The sequence below is a fragment of the Apium graveolens genome, chromosome 5 (assembly GCF_009905375.1).
Source record: "Apium graveolens cultivar Ventura chromosome 5, ASM990537v1, whole genome shotgun sequence".
Lineage (NCBI taxonomy): Eukaryota > Viridiplantae > Streptophyta > Magnoliopsida > Apiales > Apiaceae > Apium > Apium graveolens.
This window is the reverse complement of record NC_133651.1, coordinates 115,024,799-115,041,706: the sequence shown is the minus strand read 5'-3', so window position 1 is coordinate 115,041,706 and position 16,908 is coordinate 115,024,799. Positions and strand designations below refer to the sequence as shown.

The 16,908-nt window shown below is 34.3% G+C and overlaps 1 protein-coding gene across 1 annotated transcript; it reads left to right on the top strand.

Annotated features, from left to right (window-relative positions):
- The first annotated feature begins 9,384 nt into the window (after positions 1 to 9,384).
- On the top strand, positions 9,385 to 10,290 carry LOC141660321 (uncharacterized). The gene has a single exon (XM_074467300.1). The coding sequence runs from the start codon at positions 9,385 to 9,387 to the stop codon at positions 10,288 to 10,290; it is 906 nt and encodes a 301-aa protein (XP_074323401.1).
- The last annotated feature ends 6,618 nt before the right edge of the window (positions 10,291 to 16,908 follow it).

Here is a 16,908-nt window from a genome sequence, read left to right as displayed (position 1 = left end):
AAGTTTTGTGTAGATTTGATACCATTTAAGTTAAGGGAATTTGACGTTATCTTAGGAATTGATTGGTTATCTAAGCACGATGCCCAGATATATTGTCAAAATAAGAAGGTAATGGTGAAGACGTTAGACGAGAGGATAGTAATGTTCAAGGGCCAGAAGCAAGCAAAGAAGTTCTTAACGATGATTCAAGCCAAAAAGTTACTACGACAAGGATGCGAGCATTTCGTTGCATATGTGATTGATAGAAGTCAGGAGCCAGCAAAACTTGAAGATATTCCAGTAGTTAATGAATTTCCAGACGTGTTTTCCGATGAGTTACCAGGACTTCCTCCAGATAGAGAAATTGAGTTTACAATCGACTTAGCACCTGGAACGGAACCAGTATCCAACGCCCCGTACAGAATGGCGCCTGTTGAGATGAAGGAACTAGCAAAACAATTGCAAGAGTTGCTAGAGAAATGAGTAATTAGACCCAGTGTATTCCCGTGGGGTGCACCGGTACTATTTGTCAAGAAGAAGGATGGAAGCATGAGACTGTGCATCGATTATATGGAGCTCAACAAGCTTACAATCAAGAATAAGTATCCATTACCTAGAATTGATGATTTGTTTGACCAATTGAAAGGAGCCAAGTACTTCTCCAAGATTGATTTGAGATCAGGATATCATCAACTGAAGATTAAGCCAGAAGATATACCAAAGACAGCTTTCACAACAAGGTATGGACATTATGAATTTTTAGTGATGTCTTTTGGATTGACCAATGCCCCGGTAGCGTTTATGGACCTGATGAACAGAATTTTCAAGGAATACTTGGACAAGTTTGTTATTGTGTTTATAGATGATATTTTGATATATTCAAAGACGGAAGAGGATCATGTAGAACATTTAAGAACAGCTTTGGAGATTTTAAGGAGAAAGAAGTTATATGCTAAATTCTCGAAGTGTGAATTTCGGCTACAGGAAGTTTAGTTCTTAGGACACATAGTCAGTAATGAAGGGATCAAAGTGGACCCAGCAAAGATTGAGGCAATTACAAATTAGGAAAGACCGAGAACTCCAACAGAAGTAAGAAGTTTCTTGGGATTAGCGGGATATTATCGTCGATTCGTTCAAAATTTCTCAAGGATTGCAACACCATTAACGAAGCTTACATGAAAGAATGAAAAGTTTATATGGAACGATAAATGTGAAGAAAGTTTTCAGGAATTGAAGCGAAGATTAATCACGACACCTATTTTATCACTTCCAGATGATCAAGGAAATTTCGTAATCTATAGCGATTCTTCTCATAAAGGACTCAGATGCGTTTTGATGCAACACGATAAGGTGATTGCGTATGCGTCAAGGCAATTGAAATCACATGAACAAAAATATCCTACTCATGATTTGGAGCTAGCAGCCATAGTTTTATCTTTGAAAATTTGGAGACATTATCTATATGGAGAAAAATGCGAGATTTACATGGATCATAAAAGCTTGAAGTACATATTCACACAGAAGGAGCTTAATATGAGACATAGGAGGTGGTTAGAGTTGATTAAGGACTACAACTGTATGATTAACTATCATCCCGGTAAAGTAAATATTGTAGCGGAGGCGTTAAGTCGTAAAGAAAAGTTAAATGTATTATCAGTACCCGAAGAGATATATAAGGAATTTCTGAAATTGGAATTGGAAGTTAGAATTTGCAAGCCTGATGAAGCAAAAGTGTATAGTATGACTTTCCAGCCGGAGTTGTTAGAGAAGATAAAGAAGTGTCAAGAAGAAGTAATGGATCAGGACATAAATCGTTTGGTAGGTGAAGAATTGTGCACGCAAAAGGACGATCAAGGTATTCTTAGGTTTTCTTCTAGAATTTGGATTCCACCAGTAACGGAGTTGAAGAATGAAATTTTACAGGAAGCTCATAGTTCAAGGTATTCAATCCATCCAGGGAGTACCAAGATGTACAGAGATTTAGAGGAAAATTATTGGTGGCCAGATATGAAGAGGGAAATTGCGGAATGGGTTAGCAGATGTTATACATGTCAGAGAGTTAAAGCAGAGCATCAGAGACCAAGTTAATTATTACAATCATTGGAGATTCCAGAGTGGAAGTGGGAGCATATTGCCATTGATTTCATAGTTGGATTATCAAGGACAAAAGCTAATCATGATGCCATCTGGGTTATAGTGGATAGACTTACCAAGCCAGCTCATTTTCTGCCTATAAATGAAATATTTTCACTCGACAAGTTAGTCCATATGTACTTGAAAGAAATTGTAATTCGTCATGGAGTTCCTGTGTCTATCATATCCGATCGAGATCCGAGATTTAATTCAAGATTTTGGAAGAGTTTTCAAGAATGTTTGGGAACGAGACTGAATATGAGTACGGCTTACCATCCACAGACAGACGGCCAGAGTGAGAGAACGATCTAGACAATCAAAGACATGTTACGTGTTTGTGCTATTGATTTCAAAGGAAGTTGGGACGAGCATTTACCCCTGGTAGAATTTGATTACAACAACAGTTATCACGCTAGTATTGGAATGCCACCCTATGAAGCTCTTTATGGACGCAAATGTCGATCTCCTGTATATTGGGACGAAGTAGGAAAACGCAAAATACTTGGACCTGAATTAGTACAACAGATGAAGGAAGTTGTTGAAGTTATCCAGAAGAGATTGATAGCAGCACAAGACCGTCAAAGGAAGTATGCAGACCAATCAAGGAAAAATATGGAATTCGAAGAAGGAAATTTGGTATTACTGAAAGTATCACCGTGGAAGGGATTGATGAGATTTGGAAAGAAAGGAAAACTGAGCCCAAGATATGTTGGACCTTTTGAGATTTTAAAGCACGTTGGAGAAGTAGCTTACGAGTTGGCGTTACCTCCGCACATGGAGCACATTCACAATGTTTTTCATGTATCGATGCTTAAGAAGTATAATCCAGACTCTAGGCATGTAATAGAATATGAGCCAATAGAGCTTCAGGCAGATTTGTCATATGTAGAGAGTCCGATAGAGATTCTAGAGTAAAGAGAGAAAGTATTAAGAAATAAAGTGGTAAAGTTAGTAAGAGTATTGTGGAGAAACCCAAAGGTTCAAGAGTCAACCTGGGAGTTAGAAAGTGATATGAAAGAAAAGTACCCTCATTTGTTTTCTTAGGAGATTCTGAGGACAGAATCCTTTTAAGGGGGGAAGGATGTAATATCTGGGATATACTGTGTAATAATTTTGCTAATAAATAATTATTATGTATGTTTAGTATTTATTCTGTGAATTATTTGTTAAGTGTTAAATGTGTTTGGATGTTTAAAAATAATATTAATTGAGTATTTTAATTTTTATATGTCCAAAATAAAATATAAATAATTGTCATATCTTCCTATTTATTTTTATGTTGATTTATGATTTTATAGGAAATATATGGATTTTATAAAATCTTTTTCCGAGTATTTAAAAACTATTTTATACAATCGGGAACCAACCAACGTCATCCGTTTTTACGCTCTTATAACCCGAAACTCTTCCGAGAACTCCTTCCTAACCTAATTGCAATATTCCGAGCATTTTCCATGTTTCGACTTTTTCGATCCGGAGTACGGTTTGTCCTGTGCGGCCCCGGCGTAACATTTTCGATACATTATTCATTTCGGTAAATCAATAAAACTCGTATTTTTGATAAACGTGATATTTTATTAAACTATCATAATTATCACCTCGTAATACGTGTAACCAGGCGCTGAGACTAAGACCGCAGTACAAATTGTACTGATTTGGATAATTATCCCGAAAAACGGTACCGTTTGGATCACTTTTTATAAATAAACGTACAATTTTATATTCGGAATGATCCAACGGGATACTAATTTTCCGTTAATTAGAAATAACCTTTACCGTATTTTATTTCGTACCGAAAATAATTTGCAAACAGTAATTATATAGTTTTACAGAGAAAATTCATATATTCATAAACCTTTCTGAAAATCAAACCAACAAATCGAGGTGTTAGTGATCACTGTTTGGAAAGTTCGAGTAACCAAATCGAAGGTCTTGAGGAGTACTTTCAGAATCTGTGATCCATACACCTGCAGAAATCAAGGTTATTTTCTATAATTTTTATTATTTTTGAATTATTTTAATTAAAAATATGAATTTTTATTCGGATGATTGTTTGAATGATTTGATAATTGCATGTTGTAGAGCTTGTTTTCCTGATGATTTTGATATATTATATGACTGATTTGGAGTTCAATAACATGTTCAAAATTGAGTTTGATTTTTGAATTTTGAAATTAGGGTTTATAACCCATATGAATGTTCTTAATTAAAATTTAGGGCTTTTTGATCTAGGGGTTATTAGCTGTTGATATATAGTGGGTTGTGTTCCTTATGAAATTTGCAATCGATTGGTATATAGCTCGTTAACAGAGGATTCGTGAATCGAAGGGAGTTGTGATTTTAAGTTCACGTCGAGTTCGCCGGAAACCGACGAACTTCTCGGCCAAATTCCAGCCAACTCAGGGATGGGTTGTGTGATTTGATGGCATGGTTAGATTCCTGGTGTGGTGTAGGTCATATCTGGAGGTGGTGGTGGTCTGAGCATCCCTAAATCGTCTTCTCCGGAGAGACTGGGCATTTTCCGGCGACCCCTTGTAAAATTACAGTTTGATACCTAAACTTTTGGGGACGATGTAGTTTGGTCCCTGAAGTTTCCAGAGTTTGTAAAAATAGGATTCCTGTTTTAAAAATATTTAAAAATCATATTTTCTATTTATTTTAATTATAAAAATTCGTTTTTAATTTCTGAAAATTCCAAAAATTATTATTTTAATTCCAAAATTTATTTTTAATTCAAAAATAAATATGAATTAATTAGTTAATTAATTTTAGTTAATAATTAATTGATTAATTGATTAATTAATTCAAAAATTAATTGATTAATTGATTTAATAAATTATTAATTAATTTTAATTAATTATTTAATTAGATTTAATTATTTAAAAATGATTTAAAAATTCTGAAAAATAGTTTTGAGCTTTAAAATATTATTTTAAATTGTTTTCAAGGCTCGATATTTATTATAAAATTGTTTTAGAGCCAAATTTGGCCAACCGACCCTGTTTATTGCTTTGAAATTAATCCAACGACCCGTTTTAATTTTGAAAAATATTTTAAAAATCATTTTAAATACCCGAAAGCATGTTTACAACCCGAGACTCCTTTATAAATAATATATTATTGATTGTTTGACGTGTTACGTGTTATATGTGACTTGTTGATTGATTATCAGTCTATATGTTCAGTGTTTACTTGTTTATTACGTAACTTTCAATCCGTTAATTGGATTTGGGTAAAACGAAGGGTAGATAGAAATGTGTATCGAATCGAATCATATGAGTTAAATATTGATAGATGTTTATGATATATGAGCAGAAGAGGCAAGGCGCAGGAAAGGGAAACAGATAGTCGCGGAATAGACGGTTATAATTGAAAGTTAGTGCAGTATAGCAAGCTAGTACCAGACAAGTGTTCTGAACTTTCTCGAGATATATTATAGTTGATTGATAGTCATGTTTCATATTGCAAGTGCTTTGAAGCACTGAACCCTAAACCCTGATTCCAGTTTTTGATCTTGAGCCGTAAACCTTATTTTTTCTAAACCATTGATTGTTGTATACCCAAATATGAATCATAAATATACGATACTACTCCACAAATACATACAAACTAAATACCAAACACTGATCCAGATTACTTACATATTCAAACCATTGTACCTTATGCTTTGAGAGACCAAATCCTTGAAACCTTGAAACATTGATTCCTTTGTTATCCAATTCTTTCATTACTTAACAACCAAGCTTTGAAATTGCTATATTGATCCTTGGTGAAGATTGAAACCATTTTATTATCAAACATCCATTGCTATTTATGATTCTGTTTATTGCTTTACATTGTTTATTCTGTTATTATGTTAGAATTGGATTGTTTTTATAAAATTGTGGACCAGATTCATGGTCAGACCATATTAATGGTCAAGTTAGGCCAATGTGTGCCTTGGATCCAGTAGTTACAGCAGTGCTGTGTGCTTTGCTCGGGGTTAGTGCGTGACTGATCAGCAGCCTAACCTTGGTTTTTAAAATAAAAATATAATATCCAATTCTAAATCATAATTTATTGTTCACTTGATATCATAACCCTTTCCACTTGATGATCATTATTCTCAGTCTTGTCATTGAGACTTGCTGAGCAAGTTAGCTCATTTGTGCGATATGTTCTTTTCCAGTTAAGAAGGAACCAGTTGGTAGCGAGGATCTCCAATCCAGTGCGAGAGCTAGGGGTCCAGATTGATCGAATTAAGCTAGCAGGCATCTTTTGGGGATAATTTAAGTTTGTAAAAGTTTATAATAATGTTTAATACTCAGTTTTGAGTTTGAATAGTTGGGATTTGGACATTTGTAATATAAAGTGTGTGTGTGGCTTGTGTATATACTTTAACCTGTTGCAGTCCGTGGTAGTTGGTAAGTAGGGTCATTGCATATTATTATTATCTTTATTATTGTTATAAGCAGGTTAAAAATAAGGTGTGGACCCCAAACTTCTGACCAGGGTTTGAAGGGCGCCATACAAACTTTGTAACTGGATGTACGCCATGTACTACACTTGATATCAGACACCCCTACCTTTGTTGATTATCGTTGTAACTCTTTTTCAATATTTCTTCCTTAGTTGTTGAATCATTGATATTCATCCTTGATGACCCCTCTCGTATGAGGACAGTTCTTCTTTTGATAAGAATCTCATAATCCCAATCCTCTGATTGTTCATCGTAATATTATTATTTGGAATCCCTTAAAGATTGATATAATTCTTTCATGACTTAAGAATTTTTGAAATGTTATTCTTTCTGGCATCTAATTCTTATAAAAATGCAAAGTTTTTAAAAGTTGAATTGCCAAAGGGGCAAAATATTTTCTTGAGAATTGCCAAAGGGGCAAAATATTTTCTTAAGAATAGTGGATCTGGACTAAGATGCATGTCCTTTCCACACTTATTATTTGAGGCTTAAAAGTTGCCTCGGTATCCCAACAATATTGTTATGAACCCAGCGAGGTTCGGGATTACTTTGCGGCTGATCGCTGGTTGTAATCCGTAGCGTCATAAATGCTTTTGAGCAATAATTTGGTTAAAAAGTTTTGATTTGAATAATGATGCCATGATACAATATATCTTGTTCCATGATATTATTATGCTTTTATGATATGATTTGTACTATTGAATTGCGATGAATGATGGCTTTCACCCTATCTTGATCCTTGATTTTTGAAAGCCCAAACCTTTCTTTATAACCTTTGTATATCCAAAGATAGAAATCTGCCACCTTGAGATTTAAAAGTAGAATGCCTCAGATTTTGCTATTGTTATTATTATTGCTTTTATAGAACTGCTATGTAGTTACTTGCTGAGCTTTTGTGCTCATTTATATTTGCTTTGCTCTAACCATGGCAGTTAAGAAAGAAGATGGCCTGACTTAGGCATTCAGCTCGTATGAGCATTCCTGGCAGTCCCTACTGTGTCATAGGTTTCCAGATGCCAGAGCAGGTAGCAGTGAGTGTGAGCATGTGTAGTAGATGGAAGGATTCTTTAAGTTAGTTCAGATACAATGGGTTATCTGTCTATTCCATTTAGGAATCCATTGAAAATGAATTAATTAATATTTTGGGTTGTAATATATTTATTTTGGTTGGTAGTTGTAATCTTTTCTCAAACTTAATCCTGTGTAGATCCTGTTAGTAGTTAATCGGAGTTTAATATATCTGTTGATATTATTTGTTTAATGGCGTGTGAGTCCTCATTTCCTAACCCCGAGATTGAGGTCGTCATAAGTTTGGGATCAGAGCTACAAGATGTAGTCCCTGAAATAAGTTAGGACAAAGGGTATTTGGGAAATTATATTGCGAGAGTGTTCGACTCATATAGAGTTGAGTTAGACTATTAGGTATAGTCTAAGTGAATAGGATAAGAGCGTGAAATAAAGTTAGGGCTTTGAGTCAGTTGGAGGTTTATTTAACCCTAATATTGTTTCGTGGCTGTTATTTTATGTCTTCTCTCATGACCCTAGTTCAGACGATAGCGGTTTTAATTCAGTTTTTGATTGATGATGATACTTAGGTTGTTGTTAAATATCAAAAGTGGTATTAATATAGATGATTGATGTTGATTTTAGTATGGGATGTTGTGAGCATCAAAGTTCGTATTGATATCTAATTTGATATGACATCAAAATGAGTATTAATATCAAGAGTTGAGAGCTTTGATGGATAGATTAGCTCGTGAGTCTAGGCAGCAGACTTTAGTGTTGGACGACGAGCTGATAATCCGTGTTAAGATGGTTGAGCAGTTTATCGGAGGATATTGGATGAGGGACCGTCCACTAGTGATGCAGATGCTGAGGCCCGAAGGGTTTATAAGATCATTCGTTGGATGTAGTCCGTATTGAGAGAGATCTTGGATAGTTAGATGGTGATGACTATATAGGACTTTGGTGGAGCAGTAGTTGTCGATGTTGTTGTATTATGTTTGGTTTTCTATGGTTGTAGTCAATAGAGGCTAGGTAGAAGTTGAGGGTATGAAGGGGGGATGTTTTCCAATTTTTCCTCTATTTTATCCTGCTGTATCATTGTACCTTATGCCTGAACTTATTGTACCTAAACTTCTTTATTATGCACTGTTGAAGCCTTATATAAATCTTTCACCTTGTAAACCCTGGAAATCTTTATCAACTCTTTTACATATTATGTTTCTAAATACCTTGTAAATCATATCTTGTTCCATGTGAGGACCATAACTGAGGAGCGAATTATGTAGTAATAGGATTGTATGTGCAAGTGGATAAAGCTTAAAACCCACAAATGGTTTGAAAAAGAATCTTTCTTGTTATATATGCCATGCTATCGTATTACTAAATAATTGCTCAATTAGGATTATAAAGAATGGTCACATCACCAAACCATCAATCAAAAACTCAAAGCTAAGAACTAAACCAAGATACTCCTATGATGAACCAACTTGTTCAATTTTTGCAACAACATGTAGCCCCTAAAGTCGGAAACTTCAAACATTTTCAGTCCGTGCATCCCCCATAGTTTGTAAGATTGCCAGAACCGATTAAAGCTCAGTCGTGTTTGAGAGAAATGGAAAAGCGTTCGAGTTAACGGAAGTTAAGGATGAGAAAAAGGCGCAGTACGCAACTTATTACCTTTAGGTTGAGGCAAGTTATAGGTAGAAATCTTCAAAGGTGCTGCTTGAAGGAAAAGTTATAATCTAAGAGAAGTTTACGGAGATGTTTTAGAGAAGTATTTTCCAAATTATATGCAAGACCAGTTAGAGATGAGGTTTCTGAATCTGAGACAAGAAGACGTGATTTGTTTTAAGTACAATCAAGAAGGTCACTATTTGATGGAATGCCCAAATGAAGCAGGGACGCCGGAATTGACTTATTTTAAATATGGAAAGGTGGTCCATATGACAAGGAACTGTAAGGAGCCTATTCAGAAGGCGAATGTGCTTAGGATTACTGGACCATCGCCCTCTGCAGCACCAGCAGCTCAGCCAAGGGCAAGAATGTTCAACCTGACAATGAAAGATGATGTACAGAATGTGGATGTAGTGGCAGGTATGCTTGATATAAAATCAGTAGAAGTTAAAGTGCTAATGGATTATGGAGCAACTAGATCCTTTGTTGCTAAAAGTGTTATTGCTAGATTAAAGTGTGTTGCATACCCTCTCGAACCTAATTTGATTAGAGAAGTAGCAAATCAAGAAAGAGTTACTGCCAAGAGAATCTGTCCCATTTGCGATAGAATTATAGAAGGTCGACACTTTTCCGCTGACTTAATTCTTTTTAAGTTAGGAGAATTCGACGTTCTATTAGGGATGGATTGGTTTTCAAACCACTATGTGCAAATCGGATGTAGAAGCAAGAAAGTGAAATTAGAGACCCAGGATGGTATTGAAGTGATATTCAAAGGAAAAAAGCAAGAGAAGAAGTTTCTAATGGCTATCCAAACGAAGAGACTATTACGACATGGGTGTGAAGCGTATTTAGCACATATGAAGGATGTAGAAAAGGAGTCCTTAAGGATTAAAAATATTCCAGTAGTTAAAGAGTTTCCCGATGTGTTTCCAGATGAATTACCTGGACTACCTCTAGATCGAGAGGTCGAGTTTATGATTGATTTGGCTTCTAGAACGAAATCAATATCGAAAGCTCCCTATCGAAGTCTGTTGAGATAAAAAAGTTAGCGACGTAGTTGCAGGAATTGCTGGACAAAGGAGTTATTTGCCTGATTGTATCCCTGAGGGGTGCACCAGTGCTATTTGTAAATAAGAAAGATGAAAATATGAGGCTGTGTATCAATTATCGCGAATTGAATGAGTTGAGGAATAAGAATAAGTATCCTCTACCGCGAATCAATGACTTGCTTTGATAAATTGGAAGGAGCTACTTGTTTCTCAAAGATTGACTTAAGATCTGGGTATCATCAGCTGAAGATTAAGCGGATGATATACCCAAGATGGCGTTTCGAACAAGATATGGACATTATGAGTTCTTGTGATGGCATTTTGATTGATAGATATGCCAGCTGCATTTATGGATCTCGGGAATAGAGTATTCAAGGAATATTTGGATAAGTTCGTGATCATATTATTTACTGACGATATCTTGATATACTCCAAGACGGAGGAAGAATACATGGAAACATTTGAGGATTTCTTTGGAAATTTTGAGGAAAGAGAAGTTATATGCAAAGTTTTCGAAGCGTGAATTTTGGTTAAAGGAAGTTCAATTTCTTGGACATGTAATTAACAGTGAATGTATTAAAAGTAGAACCAGCCAAAATAGAAGTTGTGAAGAATTGGGATAGGCCTAAGACTCTTATAGAAGTCATAAGCTCTCTTGGATTAGCAGGGTATTACATGAGATTTGTACAAGATTTTTCTAAGATTATTGTCCCATTGACTAAGTTGACAAGGAAGAATGAAAAGTTTGTTTGGATGGATAAGTGTGAAGGAAGCTTTCAAAAGTTAAAGAAAAGGTTGGTAACCGCATCAGTGTAAGTTTCACCCAACGAATAGGTAAGTTTGTGATCTACATCAATCCTTCGTATAAAGGGCTAAGTTGTGTGTTGATGCAACACGGGAAAGTGATATTATCTGTGACAAAGAAATTAAAGCCACACGAGCAGAAATATCTTACGCATGATCTAGAATTAGCAGCGATTATATTTGCCCTTAAGATTTGGAGGCATTATTCGTATGGTGTAAAGTGTGAGATTTATACGGACCACAAAAGCTTAAAGTATATTATTACGTAGAAAGAATTGACTATGTGGCGAAGGAGATGGTTGAAATTGATCAAAGATTATGACGGTATTATCAGTTATCCTCCCGGAAAGGTGAATGTTGTAGCAGATGCGCTAAGCCGTAAAGAAGGGTTGAATGTGTTAAACTTCATCTGAGGAATTAATAAAGGATTTTGGGAAGTTGGAAATAGAAGTACGAATTCCAAAAATGGGAAGTGAGGTAATATATGCAATGACTTTTCAGCCGAAAATTTTAGAAAAGATTCGACGACATCAAGAACAAATGTTGAACCACGAGAAGGATAAGTTGTCTGGAAAAGAAATTAAGGCTCAAAAGGATAATAAAGGAATATACCCAGTTGCTCGCGTATTTGAAATTTTTAGTGTTATGGAATTGAAACACGAGATTCTTCATGAAGCGTATAACTCAAGATTATCAATTCACCATGGAAGTACAAAAATGTAAAAGGACTTAAAAGGAAGTTATTGGTGGCCAAATATGAAAAAGGAAGATTGTGAAATAGATAAGTAAATGCTATACATTCTAGAAAGTAAAAGTGGAACGTCAGCGACCGAGTGGATTGTTTCAACCACTAGACATACCTGAACGGAAATGGGAGCTTATCGCGATGAATTTCATGGTAAGATTACCAAAGACTAAGTCTAATCATGATGTAATATGGGTAATAATTGATCGATTGATAAAGTCAACACGTTTCTTGCATATCAGTGAAAGATTCTTATTGGAAAATTTTAGTTAAGATGTATGTTGATGAAATCGTGATGCGTCACGGAGTTCTAATGTCTATCGTATCCGGTAGAGATCCAAAATTTAACTCGAGATCTTGGCGACAATTTCATGATCATTTGGAAGCTAAATTGAAAAATGAGTACGACATATTATCCGCAGAACATCGGACAAAGCGAAAGGACTATTCAAATAATTGAAGGTACGTTGCGAACTTGTGCATTGGATTTCAAAGGGAATTGAGATGACCTTTTTCCTTTGATTGAATTCTCTTATAACAATAGTTATCACGCAATTATCGACATACCGTGTAACGAGGCATTGTATGGATGAAAGTGCAGATCCCCTACCTACTGGGACGAAGTTGGCGAACACAAATTATTAGCCCATAGTTGATACAACAGACAAAAGAAAAAATGGATGTGATTCGCAAAAGGCTGATTGCTGCTCAAGATTGATAGAAGAAAGATGCAGATCAAAACAAGAAAGGATGTGATATTCGCACCTGTAATCAAAGTATTTTTAAAGATCCCTCCATGGAAAGGTCTATCCAGATTCGGGAAGAACGGCAAGGTGAGTCCTAAATATACTGGACCATTTGAAGTGCTAAGGCAAATTGGAAAAGTAGCATATAAGTTAGCGTTACCTCCGCACATGCAACATCTTCATAACGTGTTTCACGTTTCTCTTCTGAAGAAGTATAATGCTGATGCTAGTCATGTGATTGAGCTAGGACCCATGGAAAATCAACGAGATCTATCATATGTGAAGCATCTAGTATAAATTCTAGATCGTAAAGAAAAAGCGCTTAGAAATAAAGTGGTGCCTCTAGTTAGAGTTTTGTGGAGAAATCCCAGGATAGAAGAGTTAGCTTGGAAATTAAAAAGTGAATTGCGGGAGAAATATCCCCATTCTATTTGTTTAGATTAGATTTCGAGGACATAATCATTTTAAGGGGGTAGAATGTAACGACTGGGAATTTTCGTGAATTAATTATGCGAGTAAAGTGTAATTATGTGAATTATGTGTTATTATGTGAGAATGGAAATATTTAAATAAATATTATATTCCAGTTTGATGTGTCAGCTGGTATAAAGAGAATGATTGTGAAGCGTAGTTGAAAACGCTCAGCATCTGGCCGTCAGTCAGGACGCGACCCGTTACGTGAAGAATGAATATTAGTAAAAAGGAAAATTTTATGATTAAGTATATTTCATTACGATACGTGATATGTGAATCTATGTTGTTAACTATTAAGGTGCATGATTATATAATTATATGCTTGTATAATATTATTTAGAATTTTAGAAATTAAGAAGTGCATTAATTGCTATTTATATAGGTTATAAATGTATTTTTATTCTTTAAGAAAAATAGTTTTCAAAAATTATTTTTATTCATAAATTTTGAATTTGATTTTATTAAATTCCTAAAATTCTAAGCTATTTTATGATGTCACTCTTGTAATTTATAGATTTATGGTTTTATTTATAAAATGTATTCTTTGTAATTAATTAGATTAATAATTATTAGATTACCTAATTGCCCTTGCATGCATTTTCACTCACAATATAAGAGAAGGGTAGTTGTGTCATTAATCACCCCACTATCTCATTTCAACTTAGCCAAATGAACATATCATCCTTGCCTGCATTTTTGTGCTAGTAGGGACATAATGGTAGGTTGGTAATTTCATAATTCTATTAAATTTGAGAATAAAAAGATGAGACAAAAGCTTGTTACTTCCATCATCACTTCATTCATTTCATTTCTCCCATTTCTCTCTTTTCTCATTCTTCTATCCCGGTTCCCTCTCCCTTTCTTCTTCTTCTCTCTCTCATTCGAGCTCTCTTTCTCTCTCTCCTCTACATGCAACATCAAATCCTACTTAGAATTCAAAGATCTTGCCATTTATCTTCATCCTTTTCAATTCTCTATACATATACTCTTTGCATGTAAGTGTTTAAGGAAGTTCTTGTATCAACATCTCTTGGTTATATATAAGAAAATACAATTTCTTAGTGTATGACCTTACGAGAGAGTATAATACATAAGTTATGTGATTTTCTTGGTTTGTTTTGGAGATAGGTTCAACTTTTGCTATTAAAAAGGTGGGGTTTGATTTTGATTCAAAGTTTACAAAGGGTTTTGGTTCAAAGATTTGGTTTTTGGTTCAAATGAATGAGTTTTACAAAAAGGTTTTAATGTTCGATTGGTTTAGTTTTCTTGCATGCATGTAAAGTCCTAAGTGTAATCAAGTTATATTTTGTTTGGTTTGGAAATAAGATGGGTTAAATGATTAGATCATGGATTTAATTAAGTTGGATTTGTGATTTAGAGTATTGCATGTTGAGTTGATTGATTGCATGTCGATTCTACAAGTTGTTTTGTTAATAATTGGGTTATTGTTTAATTTGAAAATATAATTTGGTTTATATTGGATATGTGAGTAGATAATTATGAATAAGTTAAGTTTTGATTATTAAAAGCATGGATTTCATTCGGTTTTCAAAGGAATAAATGATTGGATTTATGCATGTTAAGATTTTGTTCAAAAATAATGTTTTGGTTTGGTTTTTGATTTAAAAGAAATGATTTCAAGAAGTGTTCTTGTTTGGAATGGATTAAAATAGGTTTAAATTATAAATGGAACTTTGCATGTCGATATTTTTGATAAATTGTTTGTGTTTTATTGCAAAGGCCGAATGGTGTATGATATTAAAAAGGGTTGATTCAAGTTGTTTGGTCAATTTGATTTTAGAGTCTAATTATATGGTTTTTGTAAGATTGATTTGGTGTTTAAAAGATTTTTGGTTGGTTTCATGTCAAGTTAAGTGGTTGCATGTTGAGTTCTTGACTTGGTACCATTTTTTTTGGTTCAAATTTTATAGTTAAAAATGAAGGAATAGTTGTTTGGTTGTCGAATTATTTAGATCGTGATTGTTTTGTTAAGATATAGATTTAAGTATACAAGTATATACTCGCTATGTGTTATATGAGTACTCTATGATTATGCTTGAATATACGAGTTAGGTATATAAGTATATACTACTAAGTGCTATGTGAATATTCTGTGATTATACTCGTGTATATAAGTAAAGCTTTAATGCGAGTTGGGATAATCGTTAGACGTTCAGGGAACGTCAAGTGCGAATAAGTATCTAATTAGGGATTATGTTTTGGATTGTAGATTCAGATAACTGAGGCATCCAGGATTGTAGATTCAAATAGTGGAGGCATTCAGGCTAGAAAAGGGAAAGGAAACTTAGGTGGCAGTAGTTCAGCTTCAGTAGTTCAGCTTTAGTAGTTCAGTTTCAGTTTCAATAAAGCAGGAAAGCGACTTAAGGCAAGTAACTCTGCCTCTTCTTATGAATTGATATTGCTAATGCCATGATAAAGTAGTGATTCTTTTTTATAATTGTGATAAACCTATTATTGTTTTCTGAGAAACCCTAATATTGATTCTCATGATAACTTGTTATTGAATATTGTTCGACCGTATACAACCACTTGATTGATTCATACCTGATTATATTGCCTATTTTCTTTGTCACCCTATCTCGTAAACCCTAAGAGAACCTTTATGAATTCCCTTGCAAAATGTCTTGAGTAGCCTGAATTCTTCATTAATTTAAATACCTTTGCCTTGTTGATTAATTCTCTTGAATACCTTTGCCTTGATGATTAATTCTCTCGAATACCTTGAATTTGATTTCTAATATTGCTTCAATAATTCCCTATATTGACCATTACTTATAATTCAAATTTCTTGAACTACATTTATTTGATAACTATCCTTTATTTCCATATCCAAACTTTGTAACTGGATGTACGCCATGTACTACACTTGATATTAGACACCCCTACCTTTGTTGATTATTGTTGTAACTCTTTTTCAATACTTCTTCCTTAGTTGTTGAATCATTGATATTCATCCTTGATGACCCCTTTAGTATGAGGATAGTTCTTCTTTTGATAAGAATCTGGTAATCCTAATCCTCTAATTGTTGATCGTAATCTTATTGTTTGGAATCCCTTAAAGATTGATATGATTCTTTCATGACTTAAGAACTTTTAAAATGTTATTCTTTCTGGCATCTAATTCTTATAAAAATGCAAAGTTTTTTAAAGGTTGAATTGCTAAAGGGGCAAAATGTTTTCTTGAGAATTGCCAAAGGAGCAAAATGTTTTCTTGAGAAAAGTGGATCTGGACTAAGACGCATGTCCTTTCCACACCTATTATTTGAGGCTTAAAAGCTGCCTCGGGATCCCAACAATATTGTTTAGAATCCAGCGAGGTTCGGGATTACTTCATGGCTGATCACCGGCTGTAATCCGTAGCGTCATAAATAATTTTGAGCAATGATTTGGTTAAAAAGTTTTGATTTGAATAATGATGCCATGATACCATATATCTTGTTCCATGATATTATTATGCTTTTCTGGTATGATTTGTGCTATTGAATTGCGATGAATGTCTGCTTTCACCCAATTGTTAGGTTACACAACACTGTAGAAGGGGGTTGAATACAGTGTTATTACAATCAAATCGATCTTGAACACAAGTAACAGTAAACAAATATATTCAATATAATAAATTCTGTTATAATGGAACTGTTCTCTCTCAGTGATGAACAAATATCACTAAGAGCTGCTAGATTACAATGAATAATATATCTCGATAATAATAACACATCTAGTATAAACCTATGACTGTGTTTATATATTACACAGTTACAAGATAACTTCTAATTGATATGGAATATAATTATGTCTCCTAAAATATATCAATCAGATATC

What these genes read in the sequence shown, in the direction of transcription:
- LOC141660321 (XM_074467300.1), top strand. Translation starts at nt 9,385, where the DNA reads ATGAGGTTTCTGAATCTGAGACAAGAAGACGTGATTTGTTTTAAGTAC.